General features: G+C 40.3%; 1 protein-coding gene and 1 long non-coding RNA gene across 4 annotated transcripts in view; both read right to left on the minus strand.

The window, feature by feature from the left end:
- Positions 1–26247, minus strand: part of LOC306649059 — a 208030-nt gene that overhangs the window by 124371 nt on the left and 57412 nt on the right. The window lies entirely within an intron of this gene.
- The window catches only part of PDPR (pyruvate dehydrogenase phosphatase regulatory subunit), a 52947-nt gene continuing 32904 nt past the window's right edge, over positions 6205–26247 (minus strand). For 2 of the 3 annotated variants that reach the window (XM_079119661.1, XM_079119663.1), the window contains 9 exons: positions 24908–25032; positions 18017–18172; positions 17453–17586; positions 16930–17078; positions 15783–15895; positions 14774–14868; positions 13394–13483; positions 9534–9716; positions 6205–8408 (listed from right to left, as the gene is read on the minus strand). In XM_079119661.1, coding sequence (XP_078975787.1) covers positions 8004–8408; positions 9534–9716; positions 13394–13483; positions 14774–14868; positions 15783–15895; positions 16930–17078; positions 17453–17586; positions 18017–18172; positions 24908–25032 — 1450 coding nt within the window. In that variant the 3' untranslated portion in view covers positions 6205–8003. Of the gene's footprint in view, positions 8409–9533; positions 9717–12033; positions 12087–13393; positions 13484–14773; positions 14869–15782; positions 15896–16929; positions 17079–17452; positions 17587–18016; positions 18173–24907; positions 25033–26247 lie in introns of those variants that run through there. The other variant, XM_079119662.1, reaches the window with a different exon arrangement.

Below are 26247 nucleotides of genomic sequence, written 5' to 3' on the forward strand. Positions count from 1 at the left end.
TGGACTGAAGGACACTCGACCACTGAGCCACATCCCCAGCCCTATTTTATATTTCATTTGGACACAGGGTCTCAGTTGCTTAGCACCTCGCTTTTGCTGAGGCTGGCTTTGAACTCATGATCCTCCTGCCTCAGCCTCATGAGCTGCTGGGATTACAGGTGTGTACCTCTGGACCCTGCTGGCTTTGAACTTCTGATCCTCCTGCCCTGGCCTGTGGAGTCTTTGGGATTATAGGCTTGCTTTTGTACTTCTAATGAAAGGCAGATGCAACTTGAATGGCGATCTATTGACTGTAAGGGGCAAGAGTGGTCATATTCAGAGATGTGAAGCGAGAGATTGTGGAAAGCTAGAGTAGAGGGCGGGGAGGGGGAGAGGAAAAAAAGATCAGGGAGTGAGTGGTTCTCTCCCAAGGGTAGTGGTTGGTCTATTTGGGGCTAGTGCCTCCTGGAGTAAACAATAATCTTGATTAATTTTAGTAACTTATATCAGAGTTCCCTTTAGGTATGGAAGTGTAGGGGTGCACATTTGAGCAGAGACCAAAAAGTATAACAGGATCATGGGCTAAGCAGACAGTTCAGAAAGAAAAGTAAAAATGTCCTGTGTCCATGTTGTCTTGGGACAGGCAACCCCTGGACATCACTGGAGTGGCAGTTTAGTTTAAGAGGTGAAATCATCTCCAACCTTGAGGACTTTGGTTGAGGCAGTGTTGTCTGAGGTGATGTCATCTCCAATGGTAAGATTCTGGGTCAGTGTAATGTTATCTAGGAACTGGGGAATCTCTTTCAAGCAGGTACCCACTTCAGTTGGTGTGGGCCCTAGCATTTGTCATAATTGGTTGAAACTATGGTCTCCTGGAGAGTGTGGGCACTGGTTATAGATCATTGCAAGCATCCAACCCAGTAATCAGACCAGTAATCATCAGAATCGTGTGGGTTCATTTTGGGTAAAAGTTTTTATTCAAATGTATCCCTAACATGAGCCCCTGCCTGATCTGTGGCAGTGAGACCCAGCAGTAAACATGCACTTAATCTAGCCTCTCACCTCAGCAGGATGGGGTTTAGATAGAAAATTTGTTAAAAAATTAAGTCTGGGAGTAAACTAAAGAAGTTTGAGAGCTTATATACTGGAATTTGAAGTTATTTGAGGACATAGTTTTTTCACTTATTTAGGACCTATCAAAGCCATAAAAGTTCTAGTGAATGCCTCTTTCAAAAGTGCAGATTGGTATAGTCTAAGTAAAATCTGTGCTTTATTATTAATATCTGTAAACTGATGGAATTAAGGGGTGTCCTACCAAGGCCTTGCCTTGTGGAATTAGGTTATGTGAGATTTTTTTTTTTTTTTTCATGGTACTGCTGTTTAAACCCAGGTGAGCTTTACAACTGAGCTATATCTCCAGCCCTTTTTATTTTGAAACAGGGTCTAAGTTGCTGAGGCTGGCCTCAAGTTTAGTAACCCTCCCGCCTTAGTCTCCGGTCAATGGGATTGTAGGCGTGTACCACCATGTCCAGCTATCTCCGATTGATTTATACTTTGGTGTCTGTGAGGCAAGATTTCAAGAGGTTTTTTTTGAATCTTGAAGGGGACAGTCTTAAGGTATTGTCCTAATAGTTTGTATCCTAGAGATGGGACCAGTTGCTGACCAGGAGCATCCAGTGCTATGACAGCTGCTTGAAGTTTGGTCAAGTATGTTTTTTATTTATTAAGGACATCCTGGCTAAAGAATGGACAACAGTCCACCAAGCTTCATCATATATGCTGGGTGGCAGTACTGTATATTCACTTTAAAAATATAGTTACTTTCTCAAGATTAGAAGGGCAGTGTTTAACTTTGTTGAGATTTTTTCCCCTTGGATTTGGTAATCTCCTAAAGTGGCAATTTATCTTTTTAAAAGCTTTTAGCCACCTGAAGCCAAAGTTTTTTGTCTGGTTGGTTGGTTGATAGGAGGGATAAGGAAGGGGCCCCAGTGCCTCCAAGTGGTATCCTCTTTCTGGGATTCCCACAAGACAATCGATCCTTTTTAAATGAGAGAAAAAAAAAAAAAAAAAAAAAAAGTCTTCAGAATGGCTGGTCGTTCTAGATGTTTCTAGATGACTAGAAACATTTTGTTCTCTTCTCTTTGGATGTATACCTGAAAAGTTCCTAGTGGTACTGAGCAGTTATTTTGACCTTATGAACTGTTACTGGAAAAGTTTGGATAACCTTGGTACACAACAGCCTTGTAGGCAGCAGCTTCCCTTACAGGGGACCTCTGTGGGCCCAGGATCAGTATCTATCAATCAGCACGATCATTTTATTAGGATTTGGCTCCACGCCTAGGATAGTCCAGATGCCCAGAGATTTGATCTGTTGCCCCATGGGGTTAGGAGACAAACTGCAATAGCAGTAAGGAATGCAGCAACAAAGAGCTGCCAGCTCCCTGACGTGTGTGGCCTGCAGGTGTGTCATGTAAGTAATAAAATCTTCAGATCCTGTGGGATTCTCATGTAGAAATGCAAAAAATGGTTGGATAAGGTGGTTCTTCTCTTGGATGTGAGGAAGAACAGACCCTTGTGTCCCACACCAACAGCAGTTCTTGTTTAGTGGTTTTATGTAGTGCTTGTCCCTTGTGGAAAATATAAGGACATGGCAAGAGAAATCAAAATGTCTTTATTCATTTATGTACCTAGTACCATGAAAAGAAAATCAGTTGAAACCCAGCTGGCTACAAAGACAGTGCACACTATTAATAACACATTCATGGAGGGCAGAAATGCTCAATCACCCTGTGCGCCCAAAGTCACCTGTACTCTTCAGAAAAGATGCCATTTACTCAAGCACCTAGAGTGTCTTCAGGATGATGTGCTAACTCTGCACAGGAACAGAGGGGCTGAGCTGAACTGCACACTTAAGTACAAATGAGTTACAGGACTTTGCAGTTACAGTGGTGTTATACATCCCAAGAGTTGACCAGAGTAATGTGAACTGCATGGCTAGAAAATTCTTCAGAGAAATGAGCTGCAGAACTGTCTACCTCATGCCCATTTGTTCGGAGGAATGAGAGACTGTGGGGTGATGGGAACCCACAAACTGAAATGAACCTTCCTTCTCCCATTCTTCCAACCTTCATCTGCCACCTGACATTCTGGAGTGTAAGGCACTAGAACCGGGCTCAGAGAAAGAGGTGCTCCAAGTTCCAGTTCTTGGTGTGCAAAGGAAATCCTGGCATAGATGTTTTGAAACATGCTAAAAATATCCTTGCCTCCTCTTATAGTTTTGTCCTTCACAGGAAAACAAGGAGGCAGAAGATGTTTGCAAAGGATTAAAACACAGGTGCACCTAAATGTGAGAAAAATGGCCTGTGAAGAAATGCGTAATTCTTCAAAAGATGCAGACACTCTGCTCAGGAAAAGTAAGAATCTTACACAGGGAACAACTGTGATGTCTAATGGACAAAGAGAAGGCAAAGACATATAAAAATCATTCTTGTGAAAAACAGTGCACTGGTAGTGATAAGGGACTATAACAGCAAGCCCCACACTGACGTGAATCGGGGCCTTACAACTCAGCACCTTTAAGTGGAAGCAGAAAAAGAGGTGGCAGAGGGAAGGAGGTGCTGCCAGACAGACCTACAGCTCACTTGCCACTTACTGCATGTACACAAGATGTGGTTAGAACTCAAGAGCAAGCTACTTCATCTACCATTTCCATGCACTCACCTGCTTATCCTTTATTCATGTGCCTGCTGGTAAGTGCAGGATGAACATTCTTTACCAGTAAGGAAAATGTGCCTATGTTTTGTTGAGAGGCATGTTGGGGACAGAATGCAGAAGGAAATATAAAGTGGCAGAGGGTTATTATTCAGTATTGGCCAATGGTGACCAGAGTTTTTAGATATTATAAAGGACCCCCGTTAACTACCCTGGCCAAGAACTAACATATGAAAATAAACCTTGTAGCTCACTTCTGAACGCAATCTTATGCAACTGCACCACCAGGACAGTCCCCCAGGCCTGGTACTAAAACCGTAGAAGATTCCCTTCTGTCTCAGGTTCTCTAAGGATGATGTAGATACATTCAAATGTCAGCAAATGTGTCCATACACCATAGGATAAGCACAGGCAGAAATCAAGGCTGTGGGGCATCTTAGAAAGCAAAGCATACTTTCAGAAAGCTCCTACCATTCATTCCCATATTGCCACTGCCACCGTGAGGAAAGAGGCTAACATTTCAAATGCATGCACAGCACGGTAGTACACCATAAGAGCTGAAGATTTATTTTTCATGTTTTACTTTTTTGGAAGCAACAGCCTAGAAAACAGCCTAGGAAAGCATGCAAGCAGGTAAAACTCTTAGCGAGTACAGGAGAGAGTACCAGGAATGGCACACCTCCTGGCAAGAACCAAACTTAAGTGGCTAGGCTCCACTGCTACAGAAATGGGCTGTTTAAACACTGAGCTAAGTGATCCCTGTTTCTATGGCCTGATGCAAATCTCCCACATTTTGGGGGTGCAGAGACCCCTGGAAGAACACTAGAAATATAGTGGTATGTTCCGTTTTCTGCTGGAGCCTGTTCTGCCTATGAGGTGCTACTGTGTAACTGTCATGCAAGATTAAAGGATATCAAGTAGGCTGAGCAGTTAGTTCTTGTCCCTTTTTGCTCTTAAAACTTTCTGAAGTAGAGGTGATCTGACTTCAGTGCCCATGTCATGGCAGAGAGATCTTTCCAATGCAAATTTAAGTGACTGTGGTAGTGCTAAGAAACAGGATTTCCCTGGCATGACATTTCAAGGGCTAGGACTCAAAAACCTTGCAATACTGGATCCTGAGCTCTTTGAGGCCAACAAACTTTCTGTTCTTGGATTCAACAACCATTTGCTGACAAGATAAAAGGAAAATGTGGAGAGCACAAGATGTGATGACAGTCATTTCAAAGAGAAAAAAGTACCCACCACCTAAACTAAAGTCTACAATTCCTTAAATCTAACTGGTTCCTAGGGTGAGGTGTCACCACAGGCAGATCCATATAGCACCACCATCCAAGAGAAGGTGATGACACGCTAAAATGATATTTTGGTTGTCCATCCCTTTTCCTGACAGATTTGCAGCCATGCCTCCAGATCTAGTGCTTCTATCGACTATTTAAGAGCCCAGAATGTTTTTAACATCTAATATGTTTATGACACCAGAGGCAAAGCAGTTATGCTAGGGAAAGTCTGTTCAGAGCACTCACATTAGGACTAAATTAAAAAAAAAAAAAAAAAATTCAGATTTACAAGGCCTACGCTTGAACCGAGAGAGAGAAGATGTATTTAAAGTGACAATGACAATTTTCCATGTAGGGAACTCAAGGCTCAAAAGATCAGCACCTTACCACAGTCATAGGAGTATGCCTGCTATTTATGGAGGAGGTTTTTCAAAGCACAGTCCTGGGGGCTTGCCCTATTCCATCACCCACTCCCAGCACGATTAGTACTGCCTGTTGGCTCAAAAGGGGAAGACTGTGTTATCAACAACAGGTGGTAAGGACTTCTCTAGTTAAAAAGTCACTGACAATTTTGGATACAACATCAGATTTTCCCCTCCTACCTAGAAAGGACAGTAAATTAATATGACAGTTATTAGGTAGAAATCAAGTACGGAAGCAAATCCAAGTCTTAAAGTCTACACCGAATATGTTTCTAATATTTCTGTTTGAATGATAGAATGGCATTCTCCAATTTGAAACCAAAGAGTTCACATTTTTCCAATTTGGAACATCTTACATGATGACATTTTCTACATGTAACAGTTAAAGAGTAAATTCACATACTGTCTCTGCATAAACCAAGAATTTGTTTTGGATTTGATTCCAAATAAATGTTCATTTACAAAGAAGACTTTAGAATGGTGGAAACATTTGAAAGAACATGGATACCTGTGTCATCTACTTCCCTCTTTGTAGGTCAGTTGGCTCCCTGCTGATTACCTGTACTTTGCCAAGGGTCTCTTCCTCCTTCCCAAGTCCAACAACTGCTATTTCCCTGCTTAGTTCTCCAGCACAGAAACAGTTCTCCTTGCTCCTCTTCCTAGAAGCAGCACGTCTCAGCTAAATACACATTTGCTCTAAAATAGTGAGGGTCCCAAACAATTCTAATCATATGCTCCCTTAGTAAATCAATTAAGACCACCTCCACCCAAAAAAGATGGGACACTGAAGTCAGTAATCAAGTAGGAATGGTCTAGAAGGAGCCAGTCTGAGTGGGTAACAGAGAGCCCAAAGAATTGCCAGAGAAAGTGGATACCTGAGAATTTAAAGCTGCTCTAAAGAAATGAAAGGATCTCCTTTAATATACCTATAGAATTAACAGAACTTATGCTTCCAAGATGTCAAGACAGTGAGGCTACAGCTGAATTAAATTTCTAATAGCAGTTTGTGCACATGGAAGGGGAAGTGAGGTTTTGGGGCTATATTACATAGTCTGTGACATCCAAGTTCCACCTTCAGAAAATCGACATTGCTTGAAAGTGTACAAGGCATCCTGGGGCACTGTACAAGGCCAGAGAGAGATGGACAGCTGGAAGGAAAAGTTGGAAAGCAGTCCTCCAGCTTCATGGAAGACTCTCAATGGATCCACATGGTCACTCTGTGAAGCTTTGTTTCACACCAGGGAGACAAAGTTTTAGTAATTCTCTGGAACTCAGCATGAACAGCAAGGTTTGGTCACTCACCTGGGATAACCCACCCAATTTCTCCCTGCTTTAAAGGGAAGGCAATGTATGGTGAGCTTGTGGGCTGACTGCACATGGCAGATGTGAAGCTGAGCTAGGAGTCACTTGAAAATAAAAATGGGATGACTGACGTTCAAATAGCTAAAAGAAGGGCTTTTTTTTTTTTTTTTTTTGGCACTGGGGATTGAACTCAGAGGCACTCAACCACTGAGCCACACCCCAAGCCCTATTTTGTATTTTATTTAGAGACAGGATCTCACTGAGTTGCTTAGTACCTCAGCCTCTTGAGCCACTGGGATTACAGGTGTGTGCCACCACACCTGGTGGCAATATTGTTTTAACAGTAGAAAACTTGTCCTTGGGGACAGTATTCCTTCTGAGGTCAGAACCTTTCAGTTGGGAAAAGCAACACAATAGGCAACAAAGTTTTTCCCTTTAAAACACGGGCATAGGGCTGGGGATATAGCTCAGTTGGTAGAGTGCTTGCCTTGCAAGCACAAAGCCCTGGATTCAATCCCCAGCACTGAAAACAAAACAAAACACTGGCATATGTGTTCTCTAGGAAAGAAAAAACAAGCTCATCACAGAGATCGAGAATACCAAGGGATAAAGAAAATGACAGGCAGGCTGCCCTGACCCAAAGATCTGAAAATTTTGTTCTGGAAGGAAAAGGAGGATAGTGCCACATTAACTGCTTGTGCTACAGACCAGATAATGTCCATGTGATGCCTCTCATCAGTGAGGTAGATGATCATCCTCTTGCTAGAGGTATTGGGTGCCAACTCACAGCACAGTGGAACAGAATGATCTGCCTAAAAGGCACAAGCTATTTCAGGAGCCACATCAGACACACAGGTGCTCCACCAAAATGAACAAGTTACTCCAAAAAACCATAGCCTAAGGAGAAGAGCCTTGTCCTGAGGCCTGTACAACACCAGTTTGCCTTGCTTTAAGACACAGAATTTGAAATCTGACACAATTTATCACCTTACAGTTCCACAAGTGGAGCCTGCCTCTGTCCTCCTGTCAGATATACTTCTGCCACCATGGGAATCTGAACAGGGTGAAAGGATGGCAAGAAAAGCCCAGAGTATTAGGAAGGGAGACTGCAAACAGGAGGAAAAGATGGAAGGGAAAGAGAGGCTGCAAAGCAAAAGTTTAAAAGTAGGTCAAGTTTAAGAGTATATCAAGGAGGTAAGAGATGGGAAGCAAAGGTTTAGTAAGGAGGGACAGGGTCAGAGGAAAGAAAGAAGCTCCTGAGATGATGTTCCTTGGGATGAGATGACAGGGAGGAGGTGAGATTGCCCTGCCATTACTTCCCATGTAAGTCGCTCAGCTCCACATCATCCTTGCGGCGCTTGTGGGCAAAGAGGGAAGTGACAGGGTAGAGCTTAGCCTTGGCCTGGAACCGGTGGCCTGCAATGTCAATTTCGTATTCTCCCCGGTTAATGAAATCAGCGGTTACCACCTGTTCTTCACCACTGTCTTCAGAAAAATTGTGCACAAAGCCCAGGCATACGTGGCGCTCCAAAGTATAGCTATAGGCACTGCTGGTGGTTTTGCCAACATACTGCCCATTCCGAAAAATGGGCTCTCCCCACCAAGGCCAGAGGTCCAGGTCTGTGTCATGGTCATCCAGAATGAACATGGTGAAGCGTTTATACACCCCATTTTGTTTCTGCTGCAACAGAGCTTCCCGACCAATAAAATCCATGCCCTGGAAAAAGAAAAGAAAAGCTGAGACATCTGTCTACACTCTGACCCTTAGAACACGAAGCAGCCTGGGTGCCCTGGTGTCACTGCAAAGGAACGTAGCACCCTCACCCACTCCTGTTGGGTTTTGGGAAAGGGCATGAGTACCACTATGTGAAAAGCTGCATTCACACTACAGAAGTCACCATCAGAGAATTTTTGTAACAATAAAAGCATACATTTTTCTTTTTTGTAAGCAGTTTTGATCACAAGACCACACAGAACAAAAACATTTAGAAAAATCAACATTCAAAAATACTTGCTTGGGCTGGGGAGATAGCTCAGTCGGTAGAGTGCTTGCCTTACAAACACAAGGTCCTAGGTTCGATCCCCAGCACCACAAAAAAAAAAAAAAAAAAAAAAAAAAAAAAAAAAAAAAAAACTTGCTAGACTTTTTTAGAAAATAAAGTTCATGCATGTCTACACGGATGCATACTTTTATAATAGTTTTCATTTTCCAGAATAAGTTTTTTGCTTTTATGTCACAGCAAGTTAGTTATTAATTGCTCAAAAAGAATACAATAGATCTATGCACTATTGGGAAGAAGTGCCAAGATATATGTTGTAAAAAAAAAAAAAAAAAAAAGATGAGGGGGTGCAGTATATCACCATCTAGGTTAAAGTTGGGAGGGGAAACACCCTAGCATTCTTGCACTGTACTTTGCTCTCTTAAAAGGAAACAAAGTGCTTGTTCTGGCAGAAGGGGACCAGAGATTGGGTGGGGTTCAAAGGTGGAAGACTAATTTTTCAAGGAACATTCCCAAACTATGGTTTTCCATGAAAAACATACTCATTACTTAAAAAAGTTAGATAATGGACTATAAGATGACTAATTTGTATAAATATTTGTGACATGCTGATGAATCACCATAATCAACTCAGAAAAACTTCCCCTAGAGTGCCCAATCCTTTAGAGAGCAAAGCACTGAGGTCAGTGTTGTCTGTATTTTAAAAGATGTTTAAGGCAAGTCTTCCGTTCTGAGGATACATCCTGATTGACCTAGTGCTTTAACACTTCTCCAGCCACATCAGCTCTTCTTCACTGCTCAGGAAGCTGAGTGGCAGAGGACAGTCTGGATAAACACCGTACCTTCTCTAATTTCACCCAGGACTCCCGTCCACATTCCAGGGGAGTGGTGAGAGTATTTAAATCCTGACCCCAGAAGGCGAAGAACTTCTCAATTCGGAGACTGCGAAGAGCATAATACCCAGCATTCCGGATTCCATATTTCTGCCCAACGTTCATCACTTCATTGTATACATGCAGAGCATACTATACAAAGAAAGAAAAGGTTAGTAACCAGCAAATCTTCAGAATTAAACATGGAGTATGTCTGGAAATGGTGATGTCTAACATGTGTTGATGTCTATTAATGTGGACTGTGGAAAGCGGATGAGCCACTGGTCATCAGCTGATCCTGTGGCATTGGCAAAAGCCAAGCCTGTGAAATACTCCTTGCCAAAGGCAAGGATGTTATCAACCCTGACTCTCAGCTCTGACACTAACAGTTACCAGACATCTCAGGACAATGGGTTCCCTGGGTGCACCAGAATGTTCCTAGCATTGCAACAGTGCAAAAAAAAAAAAAAAAAAAAAAAAAAAAACAAAAACGATAAAGGATAGCTGCAAAAAAATGTTTCTAGCTCAAACTTTTTAATGCACAAAGAAGCCTCTGACAACTCAGCATAAACTTTTGGAGCTAGTTCTGGGTCACTGTTCCTCCATCAGAGGGCAGTGTCCCACCTGGCCCCAGCTTTCCTTAATAAGTCTGTTTTTCTCTCCATTTCTGGTTGCCCCAACTCAAGAATACTTTGTTGATGCTGCATAGGTCATGGCAGTGGACAAGGGAGAGATTGTAGAAAACTCCTAGGACATCTCGCCCTCAGCAAATCATGGCACTAGAGCCCAGCATTAAACATGGGGTCACTCCAACCTACACTGTAGAGTTCACAAAAGCAGGATGATCTTTCACTTCTCTAAAATGCAAGGTGATTTCAATATATAGAAAATATTAAATAACCCATAGAAACACTCTCGCCATTTGGTAAATAACCAATTTTATAATTGTTTCTATAACAGTCCAGTCACCCTCCATGGTCTGTAACCTAGTTCTGCCTTTGTTCCCTTGCCATTCCCTCACGCACTGGCCCAAGCTCTGAAAACCCAGGCTCTTACCCATAACTCTAGATGTGCATGCATGCATCTAATTTTTCACATAGATAAGGCATATCTTAGAAGGAAGAAAGAAAAACTGTTACTATTTTTATATAAGATTTAACACTGGAAATCCCAGAATCACCTTAAAAACTATAAACAGTAAGATAATTTACTAAGGAAATGTTAGGGGAATAACATACAGATAAAAATAGCTTTCAGGAACTAGGGTTGTGGCTCAGTGGTGGAGCGCTTGCCTACATGGGTGAGGCACTGGGTTCGATTCCCAACTGCACATAAATAAATGAATAAAATAAAGGTCCATCAGTCCATCAACAACTTAAAAAAAAAAAAAAAACAACTTTCATGAGTCATATAAGAGTATCATGGGGGCTGTAGCTCAGTGGCAGAGTGCTTGCCTAGCACGCATGAGGCACTGGGTTCAATCCTTAGCACCACATAAAAATAAAAGAAAGGCATGCTGTCCATCTACAACAAAAAAAAAAAAAAAAAAAAAAAAGAGTATCATGGAACAAAGACACCCTACCCATTCACCGTAGCAGCAGAAACAAAATATTGAAGAACTGAATAAAGAAAACTTCAAAATACCTTTGAGGGACACCAAAGAACCTGAATAAAACATACAAGACATACTAAGTGTCTTGGATTGCCAGATCCACTACATCATACGAATGTCAATTCTCGCTTCAGAAATGTAATACAACCCAAAAAAATGGCAATAGAATGTTTCTTGTTTGTTTTTGAGACAGACTAAGTTGCCCAGGCTGGCCTCAAAGTTAATTCTTCTGCCTCAGCTTCCCACACAGCTGGAACTACAGGCACATTCCACCATTCTTGGCTGTTTTTGTAGTACCGGGGTTTGAACCCAGGGCTTTACACATAGTAGGCAATTACTCTACCACTCTGCTACTGAGCAATATCCCTGCCCCCAGAAGAAAACAAGGAAACAGAAATTGTTTTTTTTCTCCAGTTTTTCACTGCAAGAAACAACAAAAATATATATTACCTTAGATTGGGAAGGTCCTTTCTAAAATGAATCAAACTCCGGAAAGAAAAGATTGATGAATTCAAGTAAATAAGTTTTTAAATTTTTTGAAATTTAAATGTAACATTTTCTGTCATAACAAAATTTCAAAAACCCTCCTATGTGGCAAAATGAAAATGGAGGGCTGGGGATATAGCTCAGTGGTAGACTGCTTGCCTAGCATGTGTAAGATCCTGGATTTGTTACCCAGTGCTGCCAGAACACCACAAATCAAATAAGCTGGAAAAAAATTTGCAACTCAACACCAAGGGCTGTTTGACACAGAAAGAATGCCTACAAACTGATTTAAAAAGATCGATAATCCAAAAGAAAAATGGACAGGACATAAGTAGAAGAACTCATTGATGAAACATTCAAGTGAGCACTTACTATGGGCCAAGTACTCCTCTAGGTGACAGGAATAGAAAAGTTAGCAGGATAGTCTGATGAATAAAATCAAATATATTTTATTAGACAGTGATAAGTGCTATGGAGAAAAAAGGGAAGGATAGGGAGAACAGCAACCTGCAGTAGGTCTCAGTGAGAGGTGGCATGTGAATAAGACCTGAAGGAGGGGAGGCTGTGAGCTTGTGGGTATCTGTCCAGGGCAAGACATGCCAAAGGAGGGAGAAGAGTTAAGTGTAAAGGGCCCAAGGGAGAAGCAGAGGCCTACATGGGATGTTCCAAGACTAGCAAGAGGAAAAGGAGCAGAGTAGATGTCCAAGGCCAAGCAACAGGGTAGAGGACAAGTTGGGCCCGATAGACTGGCTTCTACTTGGCTGGAAATGGGTTTTGAAAAGCCAAAGGGAAATTAGAAATGTACTGACGAATTATTTTGCCCCTAGTAGGCTGGCAGAATCCTCAGGTTTGACAAGAGATAATAAGGAAAAAAGACACTGTTACATACCACAGAAATTTTAATAATAGCTAAAGACTGGAAATACCACAAATGTCTATAAGTGCTAGTCTAGTTAAGTAAATTATAATTCAACTATAAAACAAGATATACTGTGTCATTGTTAAAAAAAAAAAAAAAGGAAGCTCTTTCTCTTTAGGGTACTGATATGGAAAGATCTAGAAGATAAACTGTTAAGTGGAAAACAGCCAAATGAATAGTATGCTTTCATTTGTGTTTTTAAAAGGGGGCTAAGAGTGGAATGTGGCAGTGCATACCTATAATCCCAGCTACTGGGGAGGCTGAGGCAGGAGGTTTGCAAGTTCAAGGCTGGCCTCAGCATCTTAGCAAAGCCCTGTCTTAAAGAAAAGAAAAGAAAGAAAGAAAAAAGAAAAAGGGCTGGATATAGCTCAGTGGTAGAGTGGTTGCTTAGCATGTATGAGGTCCTGAGTTTGAGTCCCAGCACCACCAAAAACAAAAACAAAATAAAAATGGGGAAGGGAAGACTAAGAACTCCATTTTTAAATTTGCTTGCATATGCAAAAAATCTGCAATGACATTGAAAAAAATTAATACTAATACATTGGTTGTGGTTGGTGAGAACTGGTTAGATAGCGCCAATCAGTTTTATATATTTCACATATATTTAATTTTAAAGGTTATTTTAAACCATGACTGTATTAACTATTCAAATAAATTAACTTGGAAATCATAAAGTATCTTCCATGCAGCCAACCTCAATTCCCAAGTCCCAATAAGATACAGCTTTTCAAACCTGCCAATGTTCAGGAGCTTTGGGAAAGCCAGCACTTCTCCCAGTGTTCCTGGGAAAAGAAATCAACTGAGCCCTCTCACCTCTATGGGGATATAAAGCATGAATCCCGGCTCTCCTGTGTGGGTCATGCTCATCACCCGGATCCCATTTGCATAGCCCACGCTCATTTCCTGCAGAGACAAAGGCAGCAGTCAGTATAAGAGGGCACCACGCAAGTTTGACAAGGGAGTGAATGCCTCAAGGGAACGCTTTTATTAGCACTGTACCCTCTGTTTTAACTCTAATGTAGACACAGTTAAGGAAAGCATTTTATCCTGAAAATAAAGCATAGCCTTTACAACACCTCTTTCATGAATATCACCATTTCTGGAGTTTTAGCCATGACCATTTAGGGAAGTGACAGCAGTCTTTGACAAGCATGAAATATCTCTCTTTACCAAGTCCTGGCAAAGATTTGGGTTTTCCAAGAGCGGTGGTGCATGCCTACGATCCCAGTGGCTTGGGAGGCTGAGGCAGGAGGATCTCAAGTTCAAAGTCAGTCTCAGCAACTTAGTGAGGTTCTAAGCAATTGAGAGAGACCCTGTCTCTAAATAAAAATATAAAAAAGGACTGGGGATGTAGCTCAGTGCTTAAAGCCCCTGGGTTCAATCCCTGGTACCAAAAAAAAAGAAAAAAGAAAAATTAAAGACTTGGGTTAGTCAGGAGTACCTGAAGACTAGACAAGTGTCTTTTCTTGGGGACTTGAGATAAATTCTGGCACCTGCCACAAAAGACAATGTCTGATGCCTACAGAATACAATTTGTGTGCTACTCTGGATCAGAGATAAGCTTCTAATTTTTAAAGTATGCTAGGTCAGCAGCTCAGTTACCTAGGAGGGCCACCAATTCAATCATTGTCCAATAAAGGAATGTGTTACATCTCAGACAGCATTAATGCAAACTACTTCTATAGGAAGTCTGCCATGATTCAGCACTCCCCAGATACAGGCACATGGGTTATTTCTTCAAGCAGCAGAGAGGGCACTGTGTGGGGTCTGCTGGTGGATAAAACACAGTTTTCTATGTTTTCACTACCTTGCATAAGAAGGAAAACTCAATAAGAGGGTGGATGCCAACTAAAGGTGAAAAGTAAAACTGTAGCCAAACGTGGTGATGCACACCTATAATCCCAGCAACGTGGAAGGCTGAGGCAGGAGGATTCCAATTTCAAGGCCTACCTGGGCAACTTAGCAATACTCTATACCAAAATTTAAAAAAAGAAAGGAAACTCGGGATATAAGATGTGGTAAAGTGTCCCTGGGCGTAATCCCCAGTAAAATAAAGACATGGTCATTTTGTTTGCTTAATAAAGCTCAGAACACTTTGTAGGTGTTAATGCCATGATAAGAATGTTATCTGCCACTACTGTGAAAGAAAATAATCTCTGCTCATTTGAAAAACAAAACTTTATTTGCACATACCTTGCAAAAGAGAGTTGGGAAGTGGTCTGGAGTCATGGGGGCATAGGACAATTCAGACAGCACATCTACAGCTCGAGGACCAATTAGGTTGAGAGCTGCACGGAAAAGAAAGAAAGAAAGATGTCCAGCCTCTCCAGGTGAACAGCTGACCAATGCAAAAGGTTTGTTCTAGAACTGCCAATTGTGGCCTAGCCTGGCTGGTAGAACCACAAAAGTGTTCCTTTGCTTAGGCAATCCAGGAATGGATGTCAAACACCCCCATTATGGCAACATGACAGTGCCGCATGAAAGCCTAGTCATATGTGTACTCTGTTTTATAGGAAGACAACATTCTAATCTCCTCTACAGTGAGATCGGTATGTAAGACCAAGTCCCAGCCAAAGGGACACTTAGCCCTCTGCATAATTCCCATTCTCTGTCTTCCCAGTGTAGCTACAAGATGGAAAAAGCCCCAGTTCCAAATCAGTACCTGGAAAAGAGCTGTGCACCCACTCTGAGCTTAAGTTATGCTAATTACACATCAGCTATGCAACTTTTGTTCTGTAAGAATCTGCAGGTTGCCAGCCTCATAGCAAGAAGTCAATCATATTTGCTACTAATGACAAACTGAGAATGAGGGCCTGGGAGAGTGAACACTGGCAGGTAAAGGGGCAGGAGTCACATGGGGGGCAACGTGGGAGGGGTTAAAACCTGAAAGGAGATGATTATAGGAAGGGCTGGTCCCCCGACAAAACTGCTGAGAAAGAATCAAGAAATTAAGTCATTCTTAAAAACACTACCCATTTGAAAAAAAGGTGAAAATTTGAAGAACATATTATGTAATAATAAATACAAAATTTGTAAGTTATTCATCCAACAACTATTTAAATAGAAAATAAATAAAGTAGGGAGGTATCAGATCAACTTTCTATGACCAGAAAGTCTCTAAGAGTCCAAAGGCGGCAAATATGGAAGACATTTGGATCAGTTGGCTTTTTCTCATTTGGCTGACCCTCTTAGGTCCCATTACCAGTGTATTTCCAGGTGACATCCTCCAGCAGCAGGTTGTTGTCTTTCGGCATGTGTTTCTTAAGCCAGGCCCAACAGTGGACCTGCTGGTCGGTTGGAGAGATCATGAAGAAACTGAAAATGAGACCCCAAGATGATTAAAACCAGGTAGCATAAAAAGCTCAGGAAGCATTAAAGTTCTCTAGTTCCAAAAACCCACTAAGAATACTGGGAAATGATCCTTTAACTTTCAGGAAAGGCTTGCAGCATCATTATGGGATAAACCACAAAAATGACAAAATAGAAAATTCAAGCTTCTTGTTAGTGTCAAGAAGTTATACAGACGTCCTAACATCAGGCATCTTTTCCCAATAGGCCATCTAACTTCTACAACTATTTTCTATAATCTGGTATTTTTTTCTTCCCCCCCTCTGAATTATTTCTGTTTAGGGCTGACCATGAGTTTAAGAAATGGTAGTTTGTTAACCTGGTAGCAAGCATTTAATTATATTTGCTGCTAGTGACAAACTGAGAAAGAGGGTCTGGGAGAGTAAATAACAGTAGTGGGGCAGAAGTCACAGAGGCAAGGGGAGAGGGGTTAAAACCTGGACTGGAGTGACAGAAAAGGAAGGGCTGCACTACCATCTCATAAACCATTTCACAAACCCATGGTCAACCCTAAAGTGAAAAATCAGCAAGGGAGAAAGCAGATTACAGAAAATTTGTGAAAAGATCATAAGTTTATGAAATAGGTTTTTAAAAAATTTTTATTATATATTTTTTGGTACCAGGGGTTGTACCCAGGGCCACTGAGAGCTATATCCACAGCTCCCCAGTCCTTTTTATTTTATTTATTTATTTATTTTAATAGGGATTGAACCCAGGGGTGATAACTACTCAGCTACGTCCCAAGCCCTTTTTATTTTTTAGCCCTTTTGAAGACAAGGTCTTGGTAAGTTGCTTAGGGTCTTGCTAAGTCACTGAGGCTGGCTTTGAACTTTCAATCCTTCTGCCTTAGCATCCTGAGCCGCTGAGATTACAGGAGTGTGCTACCACACCCAGCATTAAATGGGTTTTTAGTCCCAGGAAAAGTACATCAAGTACTCTGCTACAGAAACCCTAAGGGATCAGCTTGTTGGAAGAACAGAGTGAAATGGTAATAATCTCACCTGCGCTTGTTCAGGCGTGCGATGCTACAGTCATTTTCATATCCTCCCCCCTCGTTGAGCATGCCAGTATGTACGATGTGGCCCACGGGCACATCCAGGTCATTGGAGAAGAGGTACTGTAGAATTTCTAGTGCCTGATCCCCAGTGGACTGCAGGGCAGAGAAGGAAGCAGGGAAAGTGAGCTCAAGAGCGCTGGCTGGTAGCATGGCTGACCAGCACTGCACCTTGCTGAGAAAATTCAATAAGCCAGTACCCATGTGATAGCATTTGCAGATTTACTCTACTGTAAGGCGCTCCAGACAAAGCTAGCTAGCTACTGAGTCTTAAGATAAATGAGCCACTTTAGGCAAATTAAAAACTAGACACAAGGAGCTAAAGATTCATAAAAATGAGATAATACAGATAAAACACTACAATATGCCAGAGTTCTTAAATAATTAGTTTTGAAGTAACATCAAAAACAGGAGCATTCAATAAATAAGACAAGTTTCCCCATCTTTTATTTTGGTTCGTGAATACTTACTGTTATCTCAAACTTTGTGAAAGAGGACATGTCGATAACACACACTGCTTCCTTACAGCACTTGACTTCAGCCTCCACAATGTCAAACCAGTCTGGCTTGTAGAAAGTCTTGCTCTGTTCCAATGCAAGGAGGTCTGTGGAAGAGAAAAAAACAAAAGGTGAAGAGAATAGTCAGGGATTTACACTGGGGACTTTTCCTATATAGTCTGGTGTAGCCTAGCAGGAATTCATTATTTATTCTTCCAAGAACACATTCTAGGTTTACACATAAGGTTTACAAATAAGATTGTATTTTTTTGGGGGGGAGGGGGTACAAGAGATTGAACACAGGGGTGCTTAACCACTGAGCCCCATCCCCAGCCCTTTTTGTGTTTTATTTTAAGACAGGGTCTCACTAAATTGCTTAGGGCCTCATTAAGTTGCTGAGGCTGGCTTTGAACTTGTGATCCTTCTGCCTCAGCCTCTCCAGTCGCTGAGATTACAGGCATATGCCACCATGCCTGGCTAAAAATAAGTTTTACTAATTGCCACTTGAAAAAAAATAACAAAAATGAGACTTCTTGCCTTTGTCAGGTGGAACAAAGTACTTTGGCCTCTCAAATCCATGTTTCTCCATCCATCTGGCTCCTTGTGCATCCAGCCGGTCATAGAGAGGAGATGTGCGTAACTGCCTACCTGTCTGGAAGTCCCAACGGGGAACCTTCAGATCATATATCAGAGCTAGAACAGACAAGAGTCTATCAAAGTTCAAGTCACAGATTCTGGAGCTGAATATCCAATATTCACAAAACTTGAGTCATTTCTATTCATGACAGCATAATTTGCAGGCTAATGTAGCCTGATTTGTCAAGTATTACCTAGTATTAATAGGCATGCGCCAGGAAAAAGGACAATACTGCAAGAGCTGACCCTAATCCCATATAAAGCTTTCTACCCAGAGATTCATGGTCTCTGTTCACAATCTTATTTCCAAATTAGTAGGCAGAAACAATGAAAGAAAAGTCATAGTTCTAAACTTTGCTCAACTCCACAGCAGAGATGAAGATTATGTCTAAGGACACAGGTGGATAACAAAATGTGAAAAAATGGTACTTGATTCTTTGCCTGTGTTGTTGGGATCTCAGACCCCTTTCAGGTATTTTTTTTCTCCCATAATTTTTAAACCATTTATGAAGTGAAAGGGTACACAGTAAACCTTCATTTGGTGGCTCTGAAATCTGAGAGATGGCACTATGTTGTCCCAGTGACATTATTCGCATAATAAAGCTAGGGTCAGAATTCATTTTTCTTCATGTCCAATCTGCAACAGCATTAAGTAAAAACAACCAGAAGAGTGTAATCTCTAATCTCTTCCAAAGAAAAGACCTGACCTCACTCTAGAACAAAGATACATTGGGACGGGGGTGGAACGGATGTTGGGAGATTGAGGATGAAGACAGAGTTTCTTGTATTATGACAACTTCTCAACCTCCTCTGGTATTATAGATTTTACTTTTTCCTTCCCTATTTTCTATCATGCCTCCAATTTCTATTAGGAGAATCATGGAAGGACACCAAAAGTGTCACATCACCAAGGAGAAGCTCAAGCTTAATTATAATTTGCACAGATTCTAACTATGGGCAGAAGGGTTGGGAATGTAGTTCAGTGGTAGAGTCTTGTTTAGCAAGCTTTAGGCTCCAGCACTGTAAAAACAAAATGAAATAACTATAGGCAGGAAAATCTAGGCTTAAACAGTATAACATTTTAGCAAAAATATTTACCAAAATTAACCTTAGCAGTTAAACATTCTGCTTCTACATCCTTCATCTCCTAAGAATTTAAGTTGTCTGCCACAGCTGAAAGTGAGCACTCAGATATCAAAGACCATCCAAAGGTCTTACCATGAGTATCATCTAGCTACTAAGCTAACAATGCAATTTTGACCTAGAACAGTGTTCACAGTAATATAGAAACTTTATTCCTTTTTTGGGGGGGGGGGGGGGCAACAGTGGGAATTGAACCCAGGGGTGCTTTAACATTGAGCATCCTCAGTTCGTATTTTGTTGCTTTTTATTTATTTTTTTAAATTAAAATATTTTTTATTTTTACAGACACATTTTGATTCCTTATACACAAATGGGGTACAACTTTTCATTTCTATGGTTGAACACAATGTATGTTCATGCCATTCATATAATCATACAGATATATAGGGTAATACTGTCTGTTTCATTCTACTGTTCTTCCATCCCCACTCTCTCCCACCCCTTTTTCCTCTACACCATCCAAAGTTCCTTCATTCTTCTCTCCCCCCCATCACTGCCCATCGTTATATATTGTCATGCACTTATCAGAGAAAACATTCGACCTTTGGTTTTTTGGGCTTGGCCTATTTCACTTAGCATATTTTCCAGCTTCATCCATTCACCAGCAAATGCCATAATTTTATTCTTCTTTATGGCTGAGTAATATTCCATTGTGTATATGTACCAGTTTCTTTATCCATTCATCAGTTGAAGGGCATCTAGGTTGGTTCCACAGTCTAGCTATTGTGAATTGAGCTGCTATGAACATTGATGTGGCTGCATCACTGTAGTATGCTGATGTTAAGTCCTTTGGGTTTAAATTGAGGAGCAGGATAGCTGGGTCAAATGGTGGGTCCATTCCAAGCTTTCTAAGGAATCTCCACATTACTTTCCAGAGTGGCTGCATCAATTTGCAACTCCACCAGCAATGTATGAGTGTGCCTTTTTCCCTACATCCACGTCAACACTCATTATTGCTTGTGTTCTTGATAATAGCCATTCTAATTGGAGTTAGATGAAATCTTAGGGTGGTTTTAATTAATTTGCATTTCTCGAATTACCAGGGATGCTGAGCACTTTTTCATATATTTGTTGATCACCTGTATATCTTCTTCTGTGAAGTATCTGCCCATTTCCTTAGGCCATTTATTGATTGGGTTCTTTGTATTTTGAGTGTAAAGTTTTTTAAGTTCTTTATAAACTTTGGAGATGAGTGCTCTGTCTGAAGTGTGTGTAGAAAAGATTTTCTCCCACTCAGTAGCTCTCTTTTCACATTATTGTTTCCTGTGCTGAGAAAAAACTTTAGTTTGAATCTATCCCATTTATTGATTCCTGCTTTTATTTCTTGCACTATGGGGGTCTTGTTAAGGAAGTCTGGTCCTAAGCCAATGTGATGGAGATTCGGGCCTACTTTTTCTTCTATTTGGTGAAGGGTCTCAGGTCTAATTCCTAGATTCTTGATCCATTTTGAGTTGAGTTTTGTATAGGGTAAAAGATAGGGGTTTAGTTTTATTTTACTGCATATGGATTTCCAGTTTTCCCAGCATCATTTGTTGAAGAGGCTATCTTTTTTCCATTGTAACGTTTTGACACTTTGTCTAGTATGAGTTACTGTAGTTATGTGAGTATGTGTCTGTGTCTTCTGTCCTGTACCATTGGTCTACCTGTCTATTTTGGTGCCAGTACCATGCCATTTTTTTTACTATTGCTCTATAGTAGTGTTTAAGATCTGGTATAGTGATACCTCCTGCATCACTCTTCCTGCCCAGGATTGCTTTGGCTATTCTGGGTCTTTTGTTCTTCCAGATGAATTTCATGATTGCTTTTTCTGTTTCTATGAGAAATGTCATAGGGATTTTAATTGGAATTGCATTAAATCTGTATCCTTTGGAATTGTGGCCATTTTGATAATATTAATTCTGCCTATCCAAGAACATGGGAGATCTTTCCATCTTCTAAGGTCTTCCTCGATTTCTTTCTTCATTGTTTTTCATTGTAGAGATCTTTTACCTCTTTGGTTAGATTGATTCCCAAGTATTTTATTTTTTTGAGGCTATTGAGAATGGAGTTGCTTTCCTCATTTCCCTTTCAGATGTTTCATCGCTTATGTATAAAAATGCTTTAGGTTTATGTGTGTTGATTTTATAGCCTCCTATTTTGCTGAATCCATTGATGAGGTCTAGAAGTTTTCTGGAGGAGTTTTTTGGATCCTCTAAATACTCATGTCATCAGCAAATAGTGACAGCTTAAGTTCCTCTTTTCCTATTCGTATCCCTTTAATTTCTTTAGTCTGTCTAATTGCTGCGACTAGTGTTTCAAGAACGATGTTGAATAGAAGTGGCCATCCCTGTCTTGTTCCCGTTTTTAAATGAAATGCTTTCAGTTTTTCTCCATTAAGAATGATGTTGGCTGTGGGCTTAGCATAAATAGCCTTTACAATGTTCAGGTATGTTCCTACTATCCTTATTTTTTCTAGTGTTTTGAGCATGAAGGGGTGTGTATTATTTTTATTGTAAACAAATGGGATACATGTTGTTTCTGTTTGTACATGGAGTAACAGCATACCATTTGTGTAATCATACATTCACACAGGGTAATGAGTTTGATTCATTCTGTTATTTTTTCCTTCCCCCACCCCTCCCACCCCTCTTTTCCCTCTATACAGTCCCTCCTTCCTTCATTCTTGCCCCCCTCCCACCCCCCATTATGTGTCATCATCCGCTTATCAGTGAGATCATTCGTCCTTTGGTTTTTTGAGATTGGCTTATCTCACTTAGCATGATATTCTCCAATTTCATCCATTTGCCTGCAAATGCCATAATTTTATTATTCTTTATAGCTGAGTAATATTCCATTGTATATATATACTACAGTTTCTTTATCCATTCATCAATCGAAGGGCATCTAGGTTGGTTCCACAGTCTGGCTATTGTGAATTGAGCAGCTATTAACATTGATGTGGCTGTATCTCTGTAGTATGCTGATTTTAAGTCCTTTGGGTATAGGCCAAGAAGTGGGATAGCTGGGTCAAATGGTGGGTCCATTCCAAGTTTTCTAAGGAATCTCCACACTGCTTTCTAGAGTGGCTGCACTAATTTGCAGCCCCAACAGCAATATATGAGTGTATCTTTTTCCCCACATCCTCTCCAGGGGTGTTGTATTTTGTCGAATGCTTTTTCTGCATCAATTGAAATAACCATATGATTCTCATCCTTAAGACTACTGACATAATGGATTACGTTTACTGATTTACAGATGTTAAACCATCCTTGCATTCCAGGGATGAGCCCCACTTGATTGTGGGGCACAATTTGCTTAATATATTTTGGATATAGTTTGCTGGTATTTTGTTAAGGATCTTTGTTTGCATCAATATTCATCAAGGATATTGGTCTAAACTTTTCTTTCCTTGACGTGTCTTTGTCTGGTTTTGGTATCAGAGTGATACGAGCTTCATAGAATGAGTTTGGTAGGGTTCCCTCCTTTTCTATTTCCTGGACTACATTGAGAAGTATTGGAATGAGTTCTCCTTTGAAGGTCTTGTAGAACTTGACTGAGAATCCATCTGGTCCTGGGCTTTTCTTGGATGGTAGGCTTTGATGGCTTCTTCTATTTCATTGCTTGATACGGATCTGTTTAAATTGTGTATGTCCTTCTGGTTCAGTTTGGGAGGAGCACATGTCTCTAGAAATTTGACGATGTCTTCAGTATTTTCTGTTTTGTTGGAATATAGATTTTCAAAGTAGCTTCTCATTATGTTCTGTATCTCAGTGGTGTCTGTTGTGATATTTCCTTTGTCATCACAAATTTTAGTAATTTGAGTTTTCTCTCTCCTTTTCTTTGTTAGTATGGCTAAGGGTTTATCTATTTTGTTTACTTTTTTAAAGAACCAACTTTTTGTTTTGTCAATTTTTTGAATTGCTTCTTTTGTTTCAATTTCATTGATTTCAGCTCTGATTTTAATTATTTCCTGTCTTCTACTACTTTTGCTGGTATTCTGTTCTTTTTCTAGGGCTTTGAGCTGTAATGTTAGGGCATTTAGTTGTTGACTTTTTATTCTTTTCTTAAATGTGCTCCATGCAATGAATTTTCCTCTTAGTATTGCTTTCATAGTGTCCCAGAGATTCTGATATGTTGTATCGTCATTCTCATTTACCTCTAAGAATTTTTGTATCTCCTCCCTGATGTTTTCTGTTATCCATGTTTCATTCAATAGCATACCATTTAGTCTCCAGGTGTTGGAGTAATTTCTGTTTTTTATTTTGTCATCAATATCTAATTTCATTCCATTATTATCTGATAGAACAAAAGGCGGTATCTCTATTTGTTGTTTTTTATTTTGATGCAGGGTCTCACTAAGTTGCTGAGGCTGACCTTAAACTTGCAACACTCCTGCCTCAGCCTCCCAAGTCACTGGGATTATAGGTGTGCATCACTATGCCTGTCTCAAAAACCTATCTGAGCATAAACATGTCCAAAATACTTAGATATCATTTGGCAAAGTCTGAGAGTAGTTTCTCAGTATAGGAAAGTGAAATTATAACTTGTCAGAACCTATAATTTGGTTAAGTTCCTGAAAAACAAGCTGTTGCCAGGCATGGTAGCACATGCCTATAATCTCAGCAACTTGGGAAACTAAGGCAAGAGGATCACAAGTTCAAAGTCAGCCTCAGCAATTCAGCACGACTATAAGCAACCTAGTGAGACCTATCTTAAAATAAAAATTTTAAAAAATTAAACTTTTAAAAAGGGGGGTGCTGGGATATGGCTCAGTGGTTAAAGTGCCCTGGTTCAATCCCTGGCACTAGCACCCCCAACCAAAATACAAGCGGTCTCTACAGGCTTACTAGACAATAAATCAACAAGGTAGAACTAATAAGGTAGAACAACAAGTGAAATGAAGAAACCAAGGGCTGGGGTTGTGGCTCAGTAGTAAAGTGCTTGCCTAGCATGTGTGAGGTACTAGGTTCAATCCTCAGGATCACATAAGAATAAATAAAAAACAAAGGTTTAAGAAAAATGAAGAAGCCAATCTTTCAACATTAGAAGGAAGCATGGATAAGAAAAATAAGAGAAGGAATGCATCCTTTGCATCTACAGGAGAAGTGGTTTCTTATTTTGCTAACATTTGATGGATAAAGTCATCAGTGAAGCCTGAAGTTCTGAGAGTACCTTGGAAAATCCTCTGCCTTGGAAAGAAAACAATGATCTCAAAAACCAAGTAGGGGATAGAGGTGTAGTTCAGTAGTACAGCACTACCTTAGTATGTGGTAGGTTAACCTAGCATGCCCTGGGTTTGATTCCCAGCACTGGAAAAAAAATATATATATACAAATAAGGAGCAAAACATTTAATTTCCGACATAGGATCCTGCAAGGCAAACTGGAAAGAAGGCAAGGAGGCATTTGCTGGGAATATTGAGGAAGCAACTGCACACCACCTGAAAATTCTATTCTACTTCCTGTTCCCCAAATTAAACAATGTACAATATACTAAAAATGTTCCATAAATATCACATGGGGCATAAGGCCTCAACCCAGGCCTGAAACACACATTAGAAGCCCAACTCAAGCAGTTAATAAAGGAATAGGGAAAACTCTGTCCCTCCACAAAACAGGCCACCAGAAAGATACTTGCAACTAGGTGCAATTAGGATAAAGGTTCACTTACGCATGACTTCCATGACCCGGTGGCGCAGAAAGGTACGGCTGCTCTGGAGGGCTCCAAAGCGTTTCAAGTCCAAGTCCCAGATATTTTCTGAGGGATAACCATGTACCATCCATTCAGCAAGATACCTATTTATGTGGGGGACAAAAGGTTGTGGGTCTCAGATATGATACAGAGTTTTTTTTTTTTTTTTTTTTTTTGCGGTGCTGAGGATTGAACCCAGGGCCTTGTGCTTGCAAGACAGATACACAGAGTTTAAAGCAATATTCTACAAATCAAGAACCAGTGGAATCAAAAGATCCTACTATGTCACCATTGGTTGAGCAGTTTTGTGCAATTTCCTTGACTTTTTTATAATAAACAAACATGGACCCAAGGTTTTGCTCTAAGAGAACCACTATGAGAATTTTAGGACTCTGAGAAGAATCCCTAGAAAGTGTTTGACATAAGCCACATCTATGAAAAAATAAGACTAAAACATACATAAAATGTACTCTTAATTTATATATTCAATGAGTGTAAAACTGTCACCTAGTAAAATTATATAGTTCTCTGACCACATCTCTTTTGGTCCAAATGTCTTTGGTAATGCCTCTTCTGTAAACTGTTTTCAGAGCCATTCTACAACCACTGAAGAAAACTGGCCTCATTATTTTAAAAAATTGTAAAGTATAATAAAATAAGAGTTGCCCCTTGAACAATATGGGTTTGAATTGCGAAGTTCCGCTTATATAGGCTTTTTTCTGTTTTTTGTTTTTTTTTTTTTTTTTTATAGATTTGCAACCATTTTGGAAGAACAGATGAAACAGGTAGTCTAGTAATATTAAAAAAATTAAGAAAAAATTATGTCATGAATGCATGAAATATGTTAAATCTATTTTATTATTTACTTCTACAAAATATATACAAATCTAGTAAAGCTAAAATTTATCAAAACTTATAATGGCAAACAGACCATACGTGGTGCCATCTGCACTGGAGAGATGTAAACAGACCTAAAGATGCAGTATTAAACCACAATTGCATTTAACTACAGTATGACTACACTGCTGTGATAATTTTGTAGCCGCCACCTATTGCTATTTCACTGAGCTCAAGTGTTGTTAGCATCTACTTAACCACCATGGGGCACTGTTCATCTCCTCCAGAGCAGCTCATCTACCACAGTAACATGATCTTGCAGTTCTCGTGCATTTTTTCACTGTTTATATGATAAAAACAACATACAAAGAAAGTATTAATTGACTGCTTATGTTATCAATAAGTCTTCCAGTCAACAGCAGTTTGTTAGTAGTTAAGTTTTGGGGGAGTCAAAAATTATATACGGAGTTCGGAGTTCAATT

The sequence above is a fragment of the Sciurus vulgaris genome (genome assembly GCF_902686455.1).
Source record: "Sciurus vulgaris genome assembly, chromosome: 17".
Lineage (NCBI taxonomy): Eukaryota > Metazoa > Chordata > Mammalia > Rodentia > Sciuridae > Sciurus > Sciurus vulgaris.